General features: G+C 36.9%; 3 protein-coding genes across 6 annotated transcripts in view; 1 reads left to right on the forward strand and 2 right to left on the reverse strand.

Annotated features, from left to right (window-relative positions):
- cdkn3 (cyclin-dependent kinase inhibitor 3) overlaps positions 1-3,533 on the forward strand; it is a 12,969-nt gene extending 9,436 nt beyond the window's left edge. For both annotated transcript variants that reach the window (XM_044167410.1, XM_044167411.1), the window contains 3 exons: positions 800-831; positions 1,054-1,157; positions 1,528-3,533. In XM_044167410.1, the coding sequence (XP_044023345.1) occupies positions 800-831; positions 1,054-1,157; positions 1,528-1,617 (226 nt within the window). In that variant the 3' untranslated portion in view covers positions 1,618-3,533. The remainder of the gene's footprint in view (positions 1-799; positions 832-1,053; positions 1,158-1,527) is intronic.
- cnih1 (cornichon family AMPA receptor auxiliary protein 1) lies at positions 2,826-9,871 on the reverse strand. 3 transcript variants are annotated; one of them, XM_044167413.1, is made up of 6 exons: positions 9,660-9,871; positions 8,138-8,206; positions 7,826-7,873; positions 5,376-5,488; positions 5,058-5,201; positions 2,826-4,248 (listed from the first exon to the last, which is right to left on the reverse strand). In XM_044167413.1, exons 1-6 carry the CDS (start codon positions 9,738-9,740, stop codon positions 4,221-4,223), a joined length of 483 nt encoding a protein of 160 aa, XP_044023348.1. In that variant the 5' UTR covers positions 9,741-9,871; the 3' UTR covers positions 2,826-4,220. The 3 variants fall into 3 exon arrangements, with proteins under 3 accessions (XP_044023348.1, XP_044023350.1, XP_044023351.1); XM_044167415.1 differs by lacking the exon at positions 7,826-7,873 and having other exon boundaries at positions 9,660-9,867; XM_044167416.1 differs by lacking the exons at positions 7,826-7,873; positions 8,138-8,206 and having other exon boundaries at positions 9,660-9,870.
- A 514-nt stretch (positions 9,872-10,385) lies between these two features.
- Positions 10,386-20,523, reverse strand: gmfb (glia maturation factor, beta). Its single transcript, XM_044167417.1, has 7 exons — positions 20,367-20,523; positions 16,992-17,088; positions 15,265-15,314; positions 14,893-14,942; positions 14,478-14,560; positions 14,293-14,366; positions 10,386-14,040 (listed from the first exon to the last, which is right to left on the reverse strand). The coding sequence occupies exons 1-7, from the start codon at positions 20,367-20,369 to the stop codon at positions 13,969-13,971; spliced, it is 429 nt and encodes a 142-aa protein (XP_044023352.1). The 5' UTR covers positions 20,370-20,523; the 3' UTR covers positions 10,386-13,968.
- Between the last annotated feature and the right edge of the window lie 798 nt (positions 20,524-21,321).

Raw genomic sequence — 21,321 nt, forward strand, 5'->3', positions numbered from 1 at the left:
CAAAAAAAACAATTTTGTGTTACTAAGAGCAGCTTTTCTGATGTGCCAACATACAAAATGTTGTTTTAACAAGAAAAGTTTCTTGTTAAAACAATATAAATTGGTATCTAGTAATAACGTGAAAAATATCTGCTCAGTTTCTCGTTAAAATGTGAAGTTTTGTGTTTTAACGAGATCCCTTTAATGAGAAACTGAGCACTTTTTTTTTCTCTGATGAATTCAGATCAAAGTGTTGTACATGAAGCATTTTTTATTCTGACTGAGCTCTTATTCTAATTATTATTGGAGTAAAAGGCTCCATGTAAACACAGCTACTGACAGCAGCCTCAACAGACCGGAGCAGTTGCTGGTTCATGTTTCACTCTGTAAAACCAGGACATGTAAAATCTGCTGAAAGGCCCCTGAGAGGCTCTTGAATCCTCAAGTGAGCTGATAAAGCCGCTCACCAGGCAACAGGAAGGAACTGGTTGTGTTGGACTCGCCTAATGTATGAGGGAGTTAAATTATGTAAATGTGAAAAGCATGCAAATTTAGAAACTCTTCCCCGGTCGAGTAAAGTTAAAAAATAGACGTCGATGCTGCCATATTTTCTGTGACAGATATACCCTTTGTGTTTTTTAATATTTGAAGTATTTTTAAACCTTTGAAGTGCCAGACAGCCCTAGAGAACCAGAGTACATCTCACCACAAAGACATCTATTTTCTGTAACACCATGGGACACTCATCATTACACAACTGAACAATTTGCTTTCAGCTTTTAGCATTTGATGGGATTTTGCGCTTTTTCTCCTCCTTCAGCTGTTACGGAGGCCTGGGACGCTCTGGATTAAGTAAGAATATTTGACTTATCTTTTTACTTTAAAGTTTGTTCTTCGTGTCTTGTCATTTATCATGTAAACCGAGATCAATGTGTTTTTTTCTTATATTTTTCTAAGTATGTCATTTAATGTTGAAAGGTTTGACCTTTTTTTTTTTTTAAATGTTACATCCTCTCTGATCATTTTAGTTTACTGCTCTGATCACATGGCTGTCTCATGTTTTCTGCCATTCAGTCGCTGCCTGTCTGCTGCTTCAGCTCTCTCTAACAATGACGGCAAACAAAGCAATCGAAATCCTCAGGGAGCACAGAGGAGGAGGAGCGATACAAACTGTGAAGGTGAGAGGTGACTTCTCTTCCTCTCTGAATCTGCTGTATTTAAGGAGCTATGGCCTGCTACAGCTTTTGCATGTTTATCTTATTAAACATGCATATATTTAGCATTCATGCTTACCATTTTCTGCTGCATATCGTAAGTGTTAAGGTTGATTTCCTACCTTCTAGGCTGCCATTTGTTTTCACTGCTACTTTCAATACTAAATGTATTTATTTATTTGGCTAAAACGTGCAAAACATCCTTTTAATGTTGTTGTAATCTGTTTAAAAAGTGTGTTTGACTGCTGTTTGTTCTCTGTGAATTATTGCTTTGCTTTTTGCTGTAATGTTTTACTAACTAACATGTTAACAGCTTAATTTTACTTTTCCGTAGCAATACAACTTCCTCCATGAGTTTCGGGAAAGGTACACAGCCTACCAAGAGAGCAGAGAGCTTTCCACAGAGCGCTCGGTGTCTCGGTGATCACTGCTCTTCTCTTCAAATCATCGATCTCTTCAAACTCTCATTTGTCAGCGATTCCTTTCTGATTGTGTGTGTGATATAATTGTATTCTCGAATGATTGCACTTTAACAGAATACTCTAATATATTGCTTTTTTCACCCTCATTATAATCAAATTAAAGACTTGATGAGGAAATCCTGCTGGGGGTTTATTTGTAAGTTTAAAATATTTTGTTTGCACTCAAATCACATTTAAAATAATGGAGGTTTTTGTTATGAATGTTGAGGATGTTAACCGAGAAACGGTCTTCTGCTGTATCTCTACTATATTTCGAATTTCTCTAAATCTGTAACACCGCAAACAAGTACTTTCTTGCTCCATATAATTTCTAGTATATACCATCTTTTACATACTGTCGCATGCTTTGTTCAGGTCTGCATTTTGGCTACTTAATTCCTTGTGGTTGATACCAAAAAGTCAAGACAAGTAACCTAGTTTCGTTGCATCCTGAGAAAACCCTGATGTTTGTGTTGAGTAGCTGTTATCAGGAATTCGTAGAACATAAAGTAAAAAGTAGTTCTGTTGTGTCTAATTTTGACCATAGTCATGATTTAATTTAAAATGTATAGTTGTTCTCTGATCTTAATTAGACCTACACCAAGAAAAGTCTTTTCAAGTGTTTTGCCTACATGTGGGACATGGGATCATGACGTCCATGAGATAAAACCTTATCCCTAAATGTTTAACAAGAGCCTGCAGCCACGCTAGCAGCTCTGTGAGGCTGTACTTACGCACAGTGGTGCTTTGAGCTAAATGCTAAAAGTATGCTAACATGCTCACAATGACAATGCTAACAAGCACGTGATAAGAAGGCATAACGTTCCATGTTCACCATCTTAGTTTGGTGTGTTAGCATGCTAAAATTTTCTAATTAGCACTAAACACAAATTACAACTGAGTCTGATGGGAATGTCATTTGTTTTGGACAAACTGAAATTTGATTCTGATGATGGTGATAGATCAAAAGTAAGGAGATTACCAAAGTCATTCGTCTGTACCAAATTTCATGGCAGTCCATCCAATAATTGCCCGGATATTTCAGTCTGAACCAAAGTGGTGGACTGACATTGCCATACCCAGAGCCACGCCGCTAGCACGGCTAATAAAAATATGTATTTTTTGCCTGCTCATGATCTCATTTCTTGAGTTAAAACAATATTCCAGTATATAACAGAGTGGGATAGTTTTATTTAGATTCAAATAAACTCAAGTTTTCATTTCCTAGACGTGACATGATTGGATCTAATACATAAAAATGTAATTTCATCTGTGACAAATGATCATCCCTTTCCCTGACAGATTTACACATTTGAAAATGGCAATAAATACTCTAGTATTTATGAAAAATTTAGTCTAATGGCCTCAACTCTAAACAAAAACATAATGTTCCAGATTTGATTCTGGAAATGACCCAACACTGCGAGGAGTGCTTGATATTCTGGAGACATAAAAAGTCAATTTAAAAACATTAAATAAATAAACACTGGAGTTCCTAACGCTGTGGAATATTTGCTGTTGAAATTAACAAAATGCACAATGACAAAAACAGTTAAGGAATTTCAAAAGGTACAATCAGCAGCATGGCACATCAGCACTTTCCTACCAAAGCTCAAATGCAGAAAGCAGAGAATAACAAAGTACTTGTTGCTTCCTAATGCTGAATATATTATTGTACTGTTGAGTCTACCTTTTCATTTATGATAGTTGCAAGGATAACTCTACAGAAATACAGGTCACATACACATTGCTGCCCTCACACTTAAAAAAAAACAAATATTGCCATTGATTTTAACAGGGATTACATTATTTAAATCTGATGATAAATAGGTCTGAAGTATGGAAACAATACATCAGGTGGTTGGAAAACTGATGTTGACAACCAGACTATGATTGTCCCTGTGCAACACATTTCACTAACTGATAATAACCCATGCACTTCAGCCCTCACTGTACATAACTGTACCTCTTCAAGTCCCAAAAATGTTCATTTTAAGACCATATGTATCCGTGGGCAAGAACAGACGTCTAGTTTACACTTTGCTATTTGTTTTAGTGATTATAATGACTCACGTGGCAAAATCAGCTGTTAAAAGCCCAGAATCTAATTCACAGAAAAAGCTAATGTAGTTCAGCACACAGCTCAGATTCTCACAGATAATGCACACCTGAAAATGGCTACCTAATCTGTAATCACTCAAAAGATGATGAAGATGAAAAAAACCCCCAAAAAACTTTATTTAAACCCCAAGCATCAAAATCACCACACCATTAAAAATAAAAAAAAAAGGGGGACTTGTCCATTCAGGTTTGTCCTTATTTTCCATAAAACTTAAACTATAGTGCTATGAGAGGAACGCTGCAACCGACATATTCTCTTAAAACAGGCTAAATGTTTCCGAAATGACACTCTGCGCGGTGTGTGGGGGGGTCGAGAGTTTGTCCGCTTGAAATGGCGTCTTCTGTTGCTGAACGGTGGTCTCCAGCAGGTCCAGTGTTCCAGCACTAAGATCATAGTGTCTGGTCGTCTACTGTACATGCAGGTCCTTTTCCTTCATTGTCCGGTTTAAGAGCTCACTAGAACATAAATCATCCTGTTAGAAATAAAAGAGAAAGTGGAAAAACAAGTTAAATACTTCAAATGTTTCGCAATATCACATTGTTGGATTTTACATCCTCATCTGTTTTGTTAAAGAGGTAATTATAACCTGAAATACACTTGTTTGCTTTCTCGCCAAGAAGTGATGAAGATACCTCTCTCACGTCTGTATGACAAATATGAAATTACAGCCAGGAGACGGATAGCTTAGCATTTGTTCAATCCGTACAAAAACCTAAGTGTAAAAACGACAATTTGCCACTTTACAGGACAAATAACAAGCCAAGAAATAGTCCGACAACTTGTGGCGAATTGTCATTTTTACACTTAGGTTTTTGTACGGATTGAACAAACAAGATATACTGTGTTACTTAGTGAGCTTTAGAGGTGCAAGCCGGCGGATCTTCTTATTTTTGGACAGAGCCAGGCTGGCTGTTCCCTCTGCTTCCAGTTTTTATGCTAAGCTAAGATAGCCAGCTGCTGGCTGTAGCTTCTTATCAACAAGCAAATATGGTGGTATTGATCCCCTCATCTAAATCTGGGCGAGGAAGCGAGTAAGCGGATTTCCCCAAAATGTCGAAACATTCCTTTAATGAGATTAGAGTTTGCACAGGATCAGTATTATCAGGAGATTTACCACATTTACCTTAGACTTTATACTTTATCAATTAGAAATGTGACCGATCTGCACAACTGTTACCAACTGGACATCCCCACATTAAACGTAAGTCATGTTCATTTGAATGTACAACCAAAACATGTACGCTCACAACAAAGAAACAAAGCAGAGAAATTGTTTTGTACCCGTAGAGATAGTAGAAGAATGACAGGAGGTAGAAAGCCAGTTTGCACCAGCCTTCTTTTTGACAGAACGCCAGGATGTCAGCATTCATGATGGTTGTTGGGTCATAGAGTCCTGGACAGCTCATCACAGGTCTGCTCATATACCTGCATCATAGTAAAAAAGTGGTGTGTTAAATCGGATTATTTTGTACAGGAGTTCGTTGTGAAAAGCAAGAGCATCAGGGTGTCAGGTAATTCAGTATACTTCAGTATACTTTATAGTACTGAATTTTATTTATAATGAATAGACAATGGATTCATTTACATTGAGATACCCACCTCCAGACATGATAAGCCAGCAGTGGTAAGTTGAGACAGAGGGTGAGCCACTCGGCCGCACAGAAGAACATCACGCAGAAGAAGAAGTGGATGAGATACTCTGGGAGCACCAACTGAAAAGAGCAAAATTCGAAGAAAATGTCAGAATCCACATACAGTAAACAGCCAGTCCAACTCCCTTGTTTTTATAAGCCTGTGTGCTGAATCATTGTCAGTATGACTAATATATATATATATAATACAGCATGAAGTTACAAAGCCTCAAAGGCCTTTTTACAAAGAGAAAGCTGAGCTATTTAAAGAGTCAGATATCTAAAAATTGCAGTCTGCTCTACAGAGTCGAAGACAGGAGTGAAATACAAATGAGCTTAAGTGAGATGCTAATTTTAACAAAGCATTTTATATAAACACACATGTTCTTAAATTTACTTGATGTTACATTACTACACATTATTACATGTGCAGAAAAATGTCACAGTAAGCTGTCGTGCTGTAGTCAAAATACATGAACAGTGCTTTATCATGCACTGATCTGACACCATGTGTAACACAATAAACAGGGTGAAAAATTAAGACCTGCCACCTGCAAAATGGCTAAAAACACTAAAATGTTAGCCCAAACTGAGGGAAAAAGACCCCACTTGGTCGATAAACAAAACTCCCACAGTGAGGCTTATGCATCACCCTCAGATGTCAAGGCAAAATGTGTGACTGTTTTCAGCCATGCAGCCAATTCATGGATCACATTTAGCCTTTACCATTGACTTATAATTGTGGTAAATAATTTAGGAATTTAGAAATCTACTTGAGGCTGTTGCAAGTGGATAGAAAAGGTTAATTTCCCACCCTGGTGATATGTCATGCATCATCAAGTCTGACCACAAGTTAAAGGGGAAACCCATCAACAACTTGCTCTGGAGAATATTTGCGCATCTCAACATCAACACCTTCCGCAGTGAGAGCAAATCTACAGATCATCCCACTTCCTGACAAACGGTCCATGCTGTGAGCACTAGCAGTGTTGATGCATCAGCCGGCTTCAGGTTGACAGAGTTCGAACTGGTGCGGGGTTCAGGGGGGCAGATGGAGGCACCACATGGAAGCCATGCATTCAAAAAGAGCAGAGGGCGAAAGGGTGGGGGCAACCAACAGCCCACAGATGGAAAGGTGAGGGGCATGTAGGATGAGGAAAGGGGGGGAGGCGGGGCTATAATGTGTTGAAATCCTGCACTGTACTGCCAAATACAAAACAACTGATCACAGCACAAAAAATGTGCCAACTGAGCTGAGCGTACCACACGCAAAAAAAGACTGGCCATGGTCAAAACTGCAGATAGTACTGTGGAGTGCATCATGGATTAGAGACAGAGGAATCTGTTCTTTTAGCTAAAATAACTCCTCCTACTGAAATCACTAACCAATCAGCGGTCCCAAATATTGCTGAGCTGATGAAGTGTTGCAGCCATCTGTTCTGAACCACAGGTGACGCAGGTTAGAGCCAACACTGAGCTCACGTACAGTTAACTGAGTTCTGTTAATTGCTGAATCAAACTGCAACCTCCACCGTGTAGAAATAATTATGTGATATGTATTAAAAGTTTCACTTAAAGCCGTAACATTAAATTTCCTCCAAACACCAAATTAAACATCACCCTAAACCGTAAAGACACAGCTCAAAGTATCCACTGTTCAAAAAGCTTTGCTGCAAAATCCAATTAACTAACGTGATCTAACTTTACATGATTACTATAGTAATAGTGTTATGTAAAAGCTTTGTCAGGACAGTGTATAGGCCTGGTGTCATGTTACCGTTGTCTCAAACTCCAGACAAGTTACCTGACTGTCTGAGTTTACTGGGAATTTACTGTACCAGTAACTATAACACTACTTGCAAACAAAGGGTAGTAGGTTGTAATAAAGATCATGCATGTTTTGAGCATTTGCAAGTCTTTTCAGTTAACAACTACACTTTATCTAGAATCAGAAACAGTAGATATTTCATCCCATTGAATACTGTCTACTACTACACACACCGTGGCTCTAATACCTAAAAAAGCATCTTAACACATATTTAAAACATATTCAATTTGATTGGTTAGATGAGGCATAAAACGGACAATAGAAAGCACAATCCATTATTTCAGTTAATGCTCATTCCCTTAAAGCTGCACTGAAGAATAGAAAAAAAATTCTTTAAAAAAAATTATTCTTTACAATCAACACAGTCAAAAATGTTCACAAAATTTTAAAAATAAACATTTAAGATAATCTCCTACATGACAGTAAAGAACCTGAGGCACAGGTGGCAAGTTGTCCAATCCCGAGCTGAACTCTGGCTTTAACGCTGAGATTAGTTAACTGAAAAGACATTTGCAAACACTTCTCCGTGCAAAATGACAAGACTGCAGACTGAGTTGAACTGAGCGGGCATTTTAAAAATTGGTACAAACCTTTATTGCAATTTTGACTCTTTTAATCTTTTTGACCTTTTCAACTGTCTTTTTGCCGTTAAGTGTAAAAAAAAAAAAAAAAAAAAAAAAGCAGATTAGGAAAAACAAAAGGTGTTAGAGTTTGACAGTTGACAAGATCACTGAATTCATAACAGGCAGGTTATTTAGCAAAACAGTGCAGAGAAATGATTGAAAAAGACAGATAGGTGGATAAAGTTACCCTAAAATAAATGAAAAACCTTTCAACAGAGCATATCTGCATGCAGTCAAAGAGGCAAATGAAGGTGTGTCAGCTGCGGTGGTGTCACTCACCGGATTTAAAGTGTTACACTGATCTATAGGATTCTTGTAATCTGTCTTCAGCTCATCAAATGCTATTATCTGGGGGAACAAGATGATCACGATGTAACAATGTACAGAGAGCAGCTCAGTTTAATGTACATTTTATGAACATGGAAAATGTATGTTCTATCAATATGAAAATGTATGTTCTATCAATATGAAAATGTATGTTCTATCAATATGTCACTTCCATGTGTTATTTTCATTTTCATGCCGTAACTTTTACAAAGAGCAATAACTTCAACATTATTTAACTGTACAATATGAGCAATATTTCAAACAATCAACACTTTTCCAGTATAATACTCCCTCTCACACTGGCCTGCAATTAATGATTATTTTAACTGTCAGTTGTCTTTGTTTCAATTATCATTTATTCTACAAAATGTCAGAATAATAGTGAATAATGCCCATTATAAGTTCCCAGAGCCAAAGATGTCTTCAAATTGTATGTTTTGTCTGACCAACAGTCCAAAACCCAACTGTTTACAAAATTACATAAAACAGAAAAGCAGCAAATCCTCACATTTAACCAATTGGGGGGAAAAAAGTGATTATCAAAATTGTTTTTTGATTAATTCTGAATTGACTAGTCGATTAATCAGCTACATGTTTCAGCATTACTGTCAAAGCAATATACTCCTTGTAGTAACGTTACATTTTGTCCAACGTTTCCTGTTGTTTACCCCTGAAACTTTTACACCAACGTAATTACATGACATTTAAGTGTAGGTTTTATTCCATGTCATTTTTATTATAGCCATTGATATAGACGTCTCGTTTAACGTTACTTAAACCAACCAACTGTACCTTTGGGATAACAATGTGTAACGTTACCGCTAACGATGTAACTTTCTGAATCACGGACACGTTACCTAAAAGTTTACAATCTGCGCTGCTAACGTTGACAATAAAACTAAAGGTCTTACACAACGTAGAAATGTGACATGTCGGTTAACAGGTGACAAAGGCAGCACAGAGCGGTTTGTCGTTCCAGGAGTGGAAGTTTAACGGTGGCTAAGCCTGCTAGCTAGCTAGCTACTAGCGCAACACTAATCACAAGACAAGCCTGACAAGTTATTAGACGTTTGCTACAGTCAGAATATGGTTAATAAAAAAGGTGGACAATTAAAATGGATTACGATAATACGAAGTATAAACAAAACAGTGTCTTGGTGTTTAAACTGCCAGCTAACTTTAGCTTCTAGCCAACGGCAGGGTGTGTGCCATTTATTCTAGAACGGAGCACTCACTGAGCGCGCGACCGTTTCTATGGAGTTAGCTTGGATACGTTCTGTCCAGACTTTGCCAAGATCCGCGGTGAGCTAAGTTACGTAAAACCCGAAAACGTCCCGGCTGTGAGGCTACAAAGCCGGCCTAGCGTTAGCCCGGTCTTTGCCAGCCTTTCTTCGCTCTTTCACCTACTTTTCATCAGCGCCGTTGGAGTGGCAGGCCAGCAGTCTTATCTAAAGTTGTCTAGATGTGTACTTACATGCCAGATAGCGAAGAAGATAAGCGCCGCCGTGAGCAGCAGAGCGAGCATGTAACAAAAGGCCGCGAATGTGAACGCCATTTTTCTCCGGTTCTGCTTGTCTCGGTCGGCGGATGATGCAGGCAGCTTCGCAACCGATTTGAGATTTGTCAGCGTGTCTTCTTCTTCAGTGAGTGTTTAGCCAGCTGGTGTCCTTACTGTGGCATTACTGCCATCTTCTGGAGTTATTTATGTCCTTCAGTGTTTCTTTGAGTCTTTCCATCAGTCCTGTTCTCCTCCCAATTCCAACTTTCCTTAAATTCCTTATGGATAGTTCAAATAATTAACATTTTTGCTTGTTTTATTGGGGTATGTCCTTTTCACTTTGAAGCTTTGCTTTGGAAAATGCTAACAGAATATTTTTATTTTGTCCGTGTAATACCTAAACATCTACATCACTTAGAAATTATACAGTTTAATATACAAATTAAAAGCAGGCTGTAAATCTAAGCAAGCTGTATGTACTGTACATAGACGTGTATATGTACATGCTTTAGCCATACAATATTTATTCTATTATTTATTTATTCTGAAAAATGGTGTTGCTTTTGCTGAACTGGTGCTCAGACTCTCCATTTTTCAGTGCAACATCAAACTCTAAAGGATTCTGGCCAATGCTGGACCAAATATGATAAGCACATAATCGTACATGTCGGTTTGAAAACAGCAGCCTGTAGGAACCAGAGGGGCAAACATCACTGTCACTTTATTTGGACAATAGGACAATAGACATTTTATAAAGTATGGGAAAATACAAATATCTCAAGTTTTACTGATGCCATGAGGCAGCTGGTTATGATAAATGTCTCAGGTGTGTTTTTTTAATTAAAAATGAAACAAAATAGAATAGTAGGCATTTTATCAGAGAGGACACCAAGAGCTGAACAACACATTTGCAGGTTAAAGTAAAAGACTCAAGAGGCCAAATATACAACAGTTTCACCACATAGGAGGGAAAGCTACTAGATCCACAGGACATAATCAGATACATGGCTCAATATAAATATATTGGAGAGATTGGTTTTGATACATGATCAATGGACAGTCTATTACAACCCATTTCGATGAAAAATATCAGTAGCAAAGGGTTTCAAGGAAAGTACATAAATATTTCAGATAGAGTAAGAACACAGCTGAGACCAGATGTTTGAGATCCAAGTGTTGCCCCTCTTTTTAAGAATTTGTATGCAAATAAATTGCATCAGTCTAATCAAATTAACTAATTAATTTAAAATGTTCTGGAAAGAATGCATGCGCAAAATATGTCATTAGGAAAGTTCTGTCAGGCTTAGGAAAACTGTTCAGGCATGCATTAATAAAGCATGCACTTCTTTTACAGTAGCTCTCCACATTTTAAAAGGTTTTAAGAATTTTGTTTTCAAAACAAACCAAGTCTTTGATTTTCAAATTGTGCATTTTTGAAAATTTACCTTGAGTTTTGTAAGGGTTTTGCAGGTCATAGGGTCATAAAACTTCCTTTACCCATAAAGGATAACGTACAACTTCAGCTCAAGTAAGAAACCAGAAACAGAAACCATTATAAAACATGAGAATCACTCACGTTGGAGTTATGTTTCTCTGCTACAGCAGCATAATACAGGCTAATATCAAGCTGACAGTGTAAATCTTAGCTTCGATGGTATCAGTAGACAGCAAAACAAGTGATTACAGTTATATCCCATTGTTCCTGTCGGATTAAACCCTGCACTGACATGTAAATCATAAATGATTAATGTCTAACATTTGACATCAATAAATGATTAACATAAAATGGTGTGATTGTGCGTACATGTCTTTGAGTCAGATCTCTAGAAAAAGAAACTGTTTCTGTTATTTATTATAACCAAGATTACACTTAAATAGAAATAAGATGATGTCTCTTGGACAGATCAGAAAGTTTAAAACAATTAGTGTCTTAAAAATAACATTATAATCCTCCAACAAAGCTTATCCAATCACCTTCTAGTTTTCTCACAAAACATATTTGTGTATTGTTTCCATTTTGGCCTCATGATTTAAAAAAAAACAAAACAGATGTAAATATAACACACAAAGAAACAAGACAAGGCATTGGTATGGTAGACTTATCAGTATGTCATCATACATTAGGTGATGATTTCTTGCCTAGGGGCTTTAAATCAGCCACAACCCTCCATTATCTGTTTACAAAGTAGGAGTTTCTCAATAAGAGATGACACTGATGAGCGAACATGTGGAATTAATTTGTGCCTATTATTCTTTAATAGGGTAAGACCAATATACGGCACTGATATTAAGGTTTTATTAAGTATCAGAAATCTACCACTCCAGCCATCCATCACTGGTATAATGGAGGTTTTCTCTCTCATCGCTAACATAAAACCAGTCTGTAGCACCTGCAATACAGTAAGTACATTTTTTATGTAGCTTTAACTATCTGGGGCTGGTCGCCCTGCTGTTAAGAGCCGCTAATCCTTAAAGTATTAGCAACTGGTTTGGAGTTTGAGTGTGTTGGATTGGTTTAAATATTGTTTTAGATATTGTTTCAGAGGATCTTCAGCTGAAAACAAGGAAGAACTGTCACTTTTGGGTTATGAAAAATAGCCAAATACATACAATAGTAAGTAAGTGTTTGGACAGTGACACATTTTATGCTGTTTTAACTCTGTACTCCAGCACATTGGATTTGAAATGTGCTGAAAGCTAAAATTTGTCATGTTAACCTCGACCTGTGTTTAATTTCAGATCCAACATGAACTGTATAAATACTTATAGACTGCACTGTGCATATTAGATATTGGCATGAAATATGAGCTGCTGGCACATTCAATACACAAATATCATTATCAGCCTTGAAGCCATATTGGTCGAACCCTGCTCTGTATGCAAAATGTAAATTGCCCAGATGCTGTCCTTTAACTACCGAGTCTAAATATCAAGCACAACTGGCTTTTGGAGAAATCACAGCCATCATTCTCAAGGCGGTGGCTACCACTAAGTCAAAGTGGCTTTACATCAGAATGAAGCACAACATTCATAATCACCAATAACAGCAATAGCTATAATGCACAATATTAGCTAACAATCTCCCTAAAGACACAGTGACCCACTTATACAGAGTAGCCCAGTAGATTAAAAAGAGGGCAGGTAATGCCCCGCTGTGTGCAGTGTTTTCAAGACTGTCACGGATGTAGAGACGGAGGTTTGTTGTAAGTAATAAATTGTTCAGTCTGGAATGTTTCAGTGGAAATATTGTTTTCAGGAGTGTGATATCGTTTTAACAAATATGCAGGTCAAAGGCAGAATACAGCTTTACCCATGAGTCACACTGTTTTTCTCTAAACAGAGACGAGAGCCCATCTGAGGATGGGCTAACGGCAAATCTGCAGCGTGATAGGCACCACCCGAGGGCTTCTGCCAGCTTGTTCATGTGCGCAGGAGAAGGTACAACACGTCATATATAACTCTTAGTCAAATAATCTTGATGTTATTGTTATTTGCAGTTTGTTACCTAAATTAGAAGTTAAATTACCTTAAATTAATACTGAAGGAGAGACTGACTAAAGCTGAACTCTACATTGTTCTCTAAATTGTATATATGATTTTTCAGATGTTCTAGCAGGAAATTCGTTTTCAACAAAAGCTAATTACTGCTCTAAAGTATACGCTTACATGACCCTACATGCACCAGATAAAACAAAAACAAAAATCTAAAAATAAGACTCCTAAAATTATGAAAAATTATTAAACATAAAAAAGGTGAAACTCAGGAGGTTCAGAGTTGCAAAAAAAAAAAAAGTGTAAACTACTTACGGAAACAGAAACCATTGTTACAATGCCTTTAAATTCTCCTGAATGTACATGCTTAGGAATGGCGGATGAGTACTATCAATTTCTGTCCACTTTAAGAGCTATGGTAGTGTTAATTCAATACAGATACATAACTGGCACATGGAGAGATTGCATGGGACACAAACTGAGACCTGCGTCAAATAGTATTTTCAGTTTTAGGCTGATGGGTGAGGTTTAGTTAGTGCCACACATGTCGACAGTCACAGAAAAGTATACAAACTCCTGTGGTTGTCTGAACCTTCTGGCACACTGAATTATAATAAGCCGTAAACTCTACCAAAAAGGCCTTAAACTGAGTACAGAAAGTATTTGCAAACACTATTTAAATCAGGTCTGGTACAAAGAGGAGGGAAACATTAACTGTGGTGTGTTCTCCCGAAGAGAACAAGTTGTGCAATCTGGATCCTCCTCACATCCCAGACCACTGGATGAGACGACTTTAGCCGAAGAACCCAAGTTTCTCTCTAAGCCATTCCTCTGTTAGGTCCTCTGTGTTTCTGATCTCAAACACCTGGTAAAAAAACATTAAAAAAAAGATGGGAATGGCATTAGTTTTGCAGCTAACTGGTTGTAGACCAAAGTACTGGACAGATTAAAAGTTTGACCTGATGATGACGCTAGATGAAAAGTTAAGATGTCACCAAAGTGATTACAATTCATCCTGAGGGGAACATGAATGTCTGTACCAAATTTCTATTTAATTTTTCTACTTTATTATGACTTAGCATCAATGTTAAAAGCAGCTCACAGATGGCTCACTAACCTTGGACAGTTGAACGGTGTGCACCAGTTTGTTTTTGCTTCCCGCGTACATCATCTGCTGCTCTGGTCTGCAACCTGCCGAACACAAATATGCCAACATTAACAAAAATGTCCTTGATGATAAAACAGTGCAGTGAAGTGCAATATGTACCATTCATTCAAAAGTAACTCCAGAGGTGTTCTTACCCACTGGACTGGAGAAGATGAAGCAGAGAGGATAGGAAACACGTCCATCATCGTGTTGGTACTTATAACTGTAGACGATAAATGTTCCTGGTGCTAAGGACAGTTCACAGATTACACTCATTGCAATAAAGCACCGTCAAGACAGAGAGAATGCAAAACTAAAACAGGACTTTCTAATTCCTTTAACAAGAGTGAACGCAATGACTCAAGATTATATTTCAAATAAAAGTATCTATTTCAAGTAGAAATCTACCTTAAAACAATTTAAAAACACAGGCCATGTTGCAAGAAGAATATATTATAACACTTAATCGTAAACTAGTGCATTAACATCACAGACTGATGATATGCAACAGAGTAAAGAAATCATTTAAATACTGTTAAAATAAGACAGGTCACTTTATTCAAAGGATATCTCGGCTGTCTCTCAGGCAGTTCATCCTTTAGATCATCGGGAGAAATATCCTAAAAAAAAAGACATACATGTAATGAACAGTTCAGTGAGGTACTCCGTCACTGTTGACGTGCCATGTCTTAAGTTACACTTTGTCTACAAAAGCAATTATCGATTAGCATTAAACAGCTGTAAGGCCAAAACAAGTTTAACCACACAGAGTTCAACCCATTCATTATCACTTCTTTGTGTGAATTTAATTACTAAACAATTCAGTTTGGTACCTTTTTAAATTTAAAATGTGAAAGTTGAATATGGACTTGTTCTGTATTATGTGCAGGCACAAGAATGAAGTACATCATATTATAATGACGAGTTTAATAGCTAACTTACCTCATGTTCTTCTTCAAGAATAACCAGCTGCTTGTCTTTATCGATCTTCACTGAGGGGTAAAAAAAAGAAAACATTAAGTCAGCAGCTGCATGGAAACCATCACATGAGTTTAGTGGTAGTAGAAGCAGCAGTAGTAGTGGTTAGTAACACATGTTAAGAGTTTTGTATGTAAAAGAATAAAATACTAAAGAGGAAGAATAAAAAAACACAACAAAAACAAACAAGTTATATTATATTTTTGCTCATATTTCCTTTTACAAATGTACTTATGTAAAAGGTGCATTTGAGTGCATGCCATGCAAACATACTCCTAATCCAATTTAGCAGCAATGACATTTTGATCCAGAGATAGTGAAGGATAAAGCTTCAAACTGATGCAACACTAAACTGTCACACCACCTGCTGTATTTGGAGGTAACTCAGACGCATCCCTCTGTCCTCCAGACATACAGGCCTACTGTAGCTGGCTTACATTTCCCTTTCTGATATCATGTAACTTTTTCTGTTTTTCTTTTCCTTTTCATTATGTAGGTCAGTTTGACTGAGTGTGTTAACTGATAACACAACATCTGTCTTCAACTGTTGGCTTTAAAGCCAGGAACACACTTTTAAAACAATAACCAAACATGAAAGAACTTGACATTACACACATATTAAAAGGAATAGATCGACATTTTGTGAAGAAAGCTTATTTGCTTTCTTGCCGAGAGTTAGATGAGAAGATCGATACCACTCTCATGTCTGTACAGTAAATATGAAGCTACAGCCAGGAATACGTTTTCTTAGCTTAGCATAAAGACTGCAAATAGGGGGAAATTTACCATTTTTATTGCTAAGCTAACTGGCTAACCAGCTGCTGGCTGTAGCTTCATATTTAGTGGACAGATATGAGAGTGGTATCGATCTTCTCAACTGACTCTCGGCAAGAAAGCAAATAAGTGTATTTCCCAAAATGTCAAACTATTCTTTTAATGGCTAACAATTGCACATAATCATATTTAAATTAATATCGTGTCTCATCTCTCTCTATGACGGCTGGCTTTTTAACCCGCCTTGAAGTGTGGCCATTGGGAACAGCTACAAACACTTTCGCCTTCTGACATGGTTGGATGACTAGTTATTTTCGAGAGTACCCTGGCCTTAATCGGAGCAGTAAAACCCTGAGTTTGGTGAAATTCTCCTTTAAATGTCTGCTGACGGTGGCAGAAAGTCAGTGAACAGAACGGAGCCTGCCCCTGGACTTCAAACTGTAAAAACATGGCAATGGTTGATTAGAAAATCTGTTTCTGGAAATATCTGAGGCAAGAAACAAGTGAAGCAGGTGCTGAATTTGGATTCATTAAGTTCAGTTTAAAGAGGCAGTGTGTCCGCCTCCATTTTGTTCCACACAGCAGGAAGCAGTTTGATAGTAAATGGTAGATTCAACCCGCAAGTATTGTCTTATGGATTACGTTTAACTGAAGTAAGACAATTTTTGGAAGGTGAATCTATTCTGCAAATTCCAAGGACAACAACAAAGATTCACAGTGTAACACAAAAATAAAAACTACCAACAAAGACTAGCAACAATGGCACACATAATGATGAATTAATATTTCTACTAGATTGCACTTGCACCTTGGACTCCTCACACCAGCTTCCCTTTTACTGTTTGACCTACAGCACATTATCAAAAAACATGTAAGAGAACAAATTGAATGTTAGAAAATGTGTTTCCAATACTCACTAATGATGGCCGCGTTGTTGGTCTCCTTCCGGAAACGGAACTGCTTCAGCTTTTTAACCAGATCTTCATCCACATCACACACCACCAGTGATTCACTCTGATAAAAACATGCAAATACATCGACGTGGTCACTTAAATGTTTTTGTTTTTAAAAGCAGTGACACTGTACACTGGTTAAACTGCACAAATCTTCTGTATATATAAAGTTCGTGCTTTGTGTTTTTGTACATAGTGAACAAACCGAAGCTTTGATCTTTGGATTTGAAATTAAAAGGGACACCACACACTGATCATAGTGTTCACCTGGACTATACTAATGTATCTGATTTAAAGATAATATTTTTGTAATATTCTATACAACAAATGTTTGTTCCTCTGCATTTCAACTGGTAGTCGAGGAAATAGTAATATGATGCCTTCATTCTACATAGCACAAAACTAATAGAGCCTGTAAGAAGTTTTTACTGTCATTTACGTCAAGATTTTTCACTCTCGTCTACTTCACACAGACACGTTTCCAAAACATTTGCATAATCAAATGAAACAAAGATGTGAGAAACTCCCGCAGAGATCCCACAAAATAATTTTTGTCCTCCTCACCACACATTAAGATTTATTCATTTTTACATAGAAGGGATCTTTCACCATGTAGATTAATGTAACTGATTTACTGCCATCCATGTTAAATGCACAGATTCCCTCCTGCGTCCAGCCACGTTTACTCAGAAAGAAACTTGTAAAGCAAAAGCAAACAGAGTGCCTTTAATACATCTGTATTTCTGGCAGACTTAATGAACACACACACACACATATATATATATATATATATATATATATATATATATATATAATCAATAACAAGAAAGTGCTGCAGCAATGGACTTATAGAGTATTTGATTTGTCATGTTTTGTTGCTTATAAATCTGAAAAATAATACTAAATAAGTTGTTTAACTTGGCCTCATGTTTGTAAGGATATCTGCAGAGAGTTTATATGTATGGATGATTTCTACAGAGCCACAAACTGTAGATTTAAGTGGTTTTCATTCATTTTATTGCTTAGCTGTTGTGTGTTAGTATCCAAGCCAGTGTTAAAGTAAAAACTTGCTTTAAACTATCTTTCTGCAGGAGTCCAATCTGACCCACAAGCTTTATTCAGAGAGAAAATTATACACCAGTCTCACCAGGATTTTATTGGTCTTAGCCTCACGTCCACACACACACACATTACATAACTCCACATCCAAGACATAAACTCTTTAAGAGTCTCTGAATTCTATAATTACACCTTCCTGAACAGATGGCTGGTGGGAGTCAGGATTTTACTGAGCTCAGAGAGAGATCTTTACAGATTAAGAAGAGACTGGAGGATCTGTGGTTGGGACTGAGAGAGCTGAAAAACAGGATGCATATGAAAACCATAGGAAACAGGCATGACAACACAAGCCGGAGGTGGCCACAGGTTTACTTCTGGTTTAAATTCCTCTAGCCACTGACAGCTAGCTCGCTAGTTTGGCTGCTAATTCAGCTAGAAAACGAGCTAACCTAAACTATCCAGGGAATCTGATGCATCTCATAGCATGTAAAAATGAGACAGTAACTCAGGCCAAATGTTGATCGACACTGAAGACAGTCGAGCTGTCATGACACGCAGTCAAAAACATTGGTCATCATGACAAGCGAGCTAACATTAAGGCTCCCCAAACCCAGACGTGTTGAAACACATCACTGCGACGTGCTGCGGCAAGCTAACACACATAGCCACACTATTACCGGAAGCCCGCTGGGTTGGTCTTCAAAATAAAAGCATACAGTATGTCTGGAAAATTCGAGAAGTGGAGCAGGAATCATATAGCTGATAAATGATTAGTCCATCAAAAAGGAAATTAATCAACAACAATTTTCAGAATCGGTTTATCGTTTCTGGCATTTTTTTTAAGCTAAAATCATTCTGTGGTTTCAGAGTCTCCGGTGTGAGGATTTGTTGCTGAATATCTGTAGGTTTTGGACTATTTTTGAACAAAAGAAAACATTTGAAGATGTCACCAAGGCGGGCTAACTTATAACAGACATATTTCACTACTTTGACACTTTACAGAAAAAACAATGAATCGGGAAAATATTCTGCAGATGAATCAATAATAAAAATCACTATTAGTTGTCCTAAATCATACAACTATTAATTAACTATTAATAAGAGCTGATACCTTTACCCTGCGATCTCTGTTGATATACAGTACAAAACAGGACCAAGAGCCAAACTGACTGATTTAAAAGCAAATTACTGTGAATACATACATAGTACAAAAAAGAAAAAGAGAAACGTGTTACAAGCATTTCTCCTTATTTGAGCAAATCCATCCTGGTGAGCAGCATTGCAAAATAATAGCTAGTAGTTTTACAAAAAGAGAAAACGGAAAAAGGAAGGAATTGCTTTTTCATTCCTTTTGATTATTGCCATAAATTGCAATGTATTTAATGTATATTATATAAATTGTAGCTTACTGTAATGTTTTAAAGCAATAAAACACTACTGTAGCTTACTGTATTTTTGACAGTGATTGAAGTATCTAATATTTTGTGTTGTGAATAAAATACAAACTTTGTGGTCAATACAGAACAGAAAAAGTAACAATCATTTTGCTTTGTATAAATGTAAGATTTACTGCAGTGTAAAGTCAGACTCTAGACTTTTACCTATATTTACAGTAATACCGCATATTCAATAAATACAATTAAGGCTGTCAAAAGTAATTCTTACTCTACATAATGTTAAATACTGACTTCTGTATAAGTTGCAGTTTTTTTCTTTGTGTTATTTTTATAATTCTGAGGAAATTACTATTACATACTCTGTTTTGATGAGAATTAGCTACTGTTTAACAACATTATTTGATTTTAATTTTGTTTTAAAATGTATCTATGATCAAAATGCAGTGATGAACATAGTGCTGTGATGCTCTGATAAACTTCTCTATGAGATATTACCTCATATATTATTGATAATTGTATGAAATTTTGCATCCAAAATTAGGAATTGTGTTGATAGTTTTGCAAACTGAAACTCTGAGCCAAAGCAATCAAATTATTAAATACTGTAATTTATCATTTTCACCTCATAAATGTATCTTCGCCCACAGTAATTTTATTCTGAAATCCATAGGCGGAAAACCAACATTTCTATTCTTGCTAACTTGACACTGATTCAATGGCTAGAGGGTGGAACTAATGCTAGGCTAGCAGGCTAACGCTAGCCAATCTGCGACCTTACTTTTCCTCAATAGTCCCCGGAAGTTCACATTTGTTAAAAGCACGCGATTAAAAAGCAGAAACGACAATGGCGACAGCTCTCTGGCAGCAACACTGAGCAACTTACCATTGTTATAGAGTTAAAAATCCCCTGAAGCTGCTGCTGCTCTGAATGGTTGAGACGCTCTCAATGTTGATTTTTTTACTTCACATCATCTTGTGACTGGTTTGACCAATCCCAAACAAGCGCCCCCCTCCCCTAAAAGTTGGTCATAAATCGTTCCTCACTATTGTCCTACAGCTTTAGTGGTTCATTAAAATAAATTGAGTGTTGCGAAAAGCCTTAAACACTTAGTTTAACTTAAGTTACTAGTTAGTAGCTATTTAGTTACTTTGCAGATTAAGTTTTTATATACAAAACATGTACTCGTTTTATAAAACACAATTCATTGTTATAGATACAACTAACCAACAAAATGAGGTCCACCTTGACAAACTGCAACATTAAAATGCTACGTACACATTAATGCCTCAGTATTACCAATCCAGTAATATATAATAACACTAGCAGGGCACATGAGTGTTTTTACTTTTAATACTTTTAAGTACATTCAGCTGAAATTGACATTATTAAAACACTTTTGTCACAGAGTCTAGTAAACTAAAGGATCTGAATACTTCCTCTACCAATGAATATTAGCACCACTAAACTATTAAGTGGCAGACTACACAACACAAACTTATTTTGCTCACTTTGTTATCTAAGTTTGGCTCAGCAGGGAAAAGTGGACACCAGACCACCAGAGGCCCCAAAGCCCAGGGTTCACTGTTTGTTTGGTAATAAAACACTAAATAAACTTAAATGGTAACATTAAGATTGCTCGTGCATTTTTACCTCCATGACACCTGTCAGGCTCTGTATTATACCTATTTTGTATTGTACGTCAGTTGGTAATATGCCTACATGCTGCATATTCCTGAATAAATGAGTGTTTTATCACATTAATACAAACTAACTGACAACGCGGTAAAGTTGGGGCCAGTTAGTATTCCAGGACAGCAAAATATAGACGTTGCACAGA

This window comes from Siniperca chuatsi, linkage group LG15 (assembly GCF_020085105.1).
Source record: "Siniperca chuatsi isolate FFG_IHB_CAS linkage group LG15, ASM2008510v1, whole genome shotgun sequence".
NCBI lineage: Eukaryota > Metazoa > Chordata > Actinopteri > Centrarchiformes > Sinipercidae > Siniperca > Siniperca chuatsi.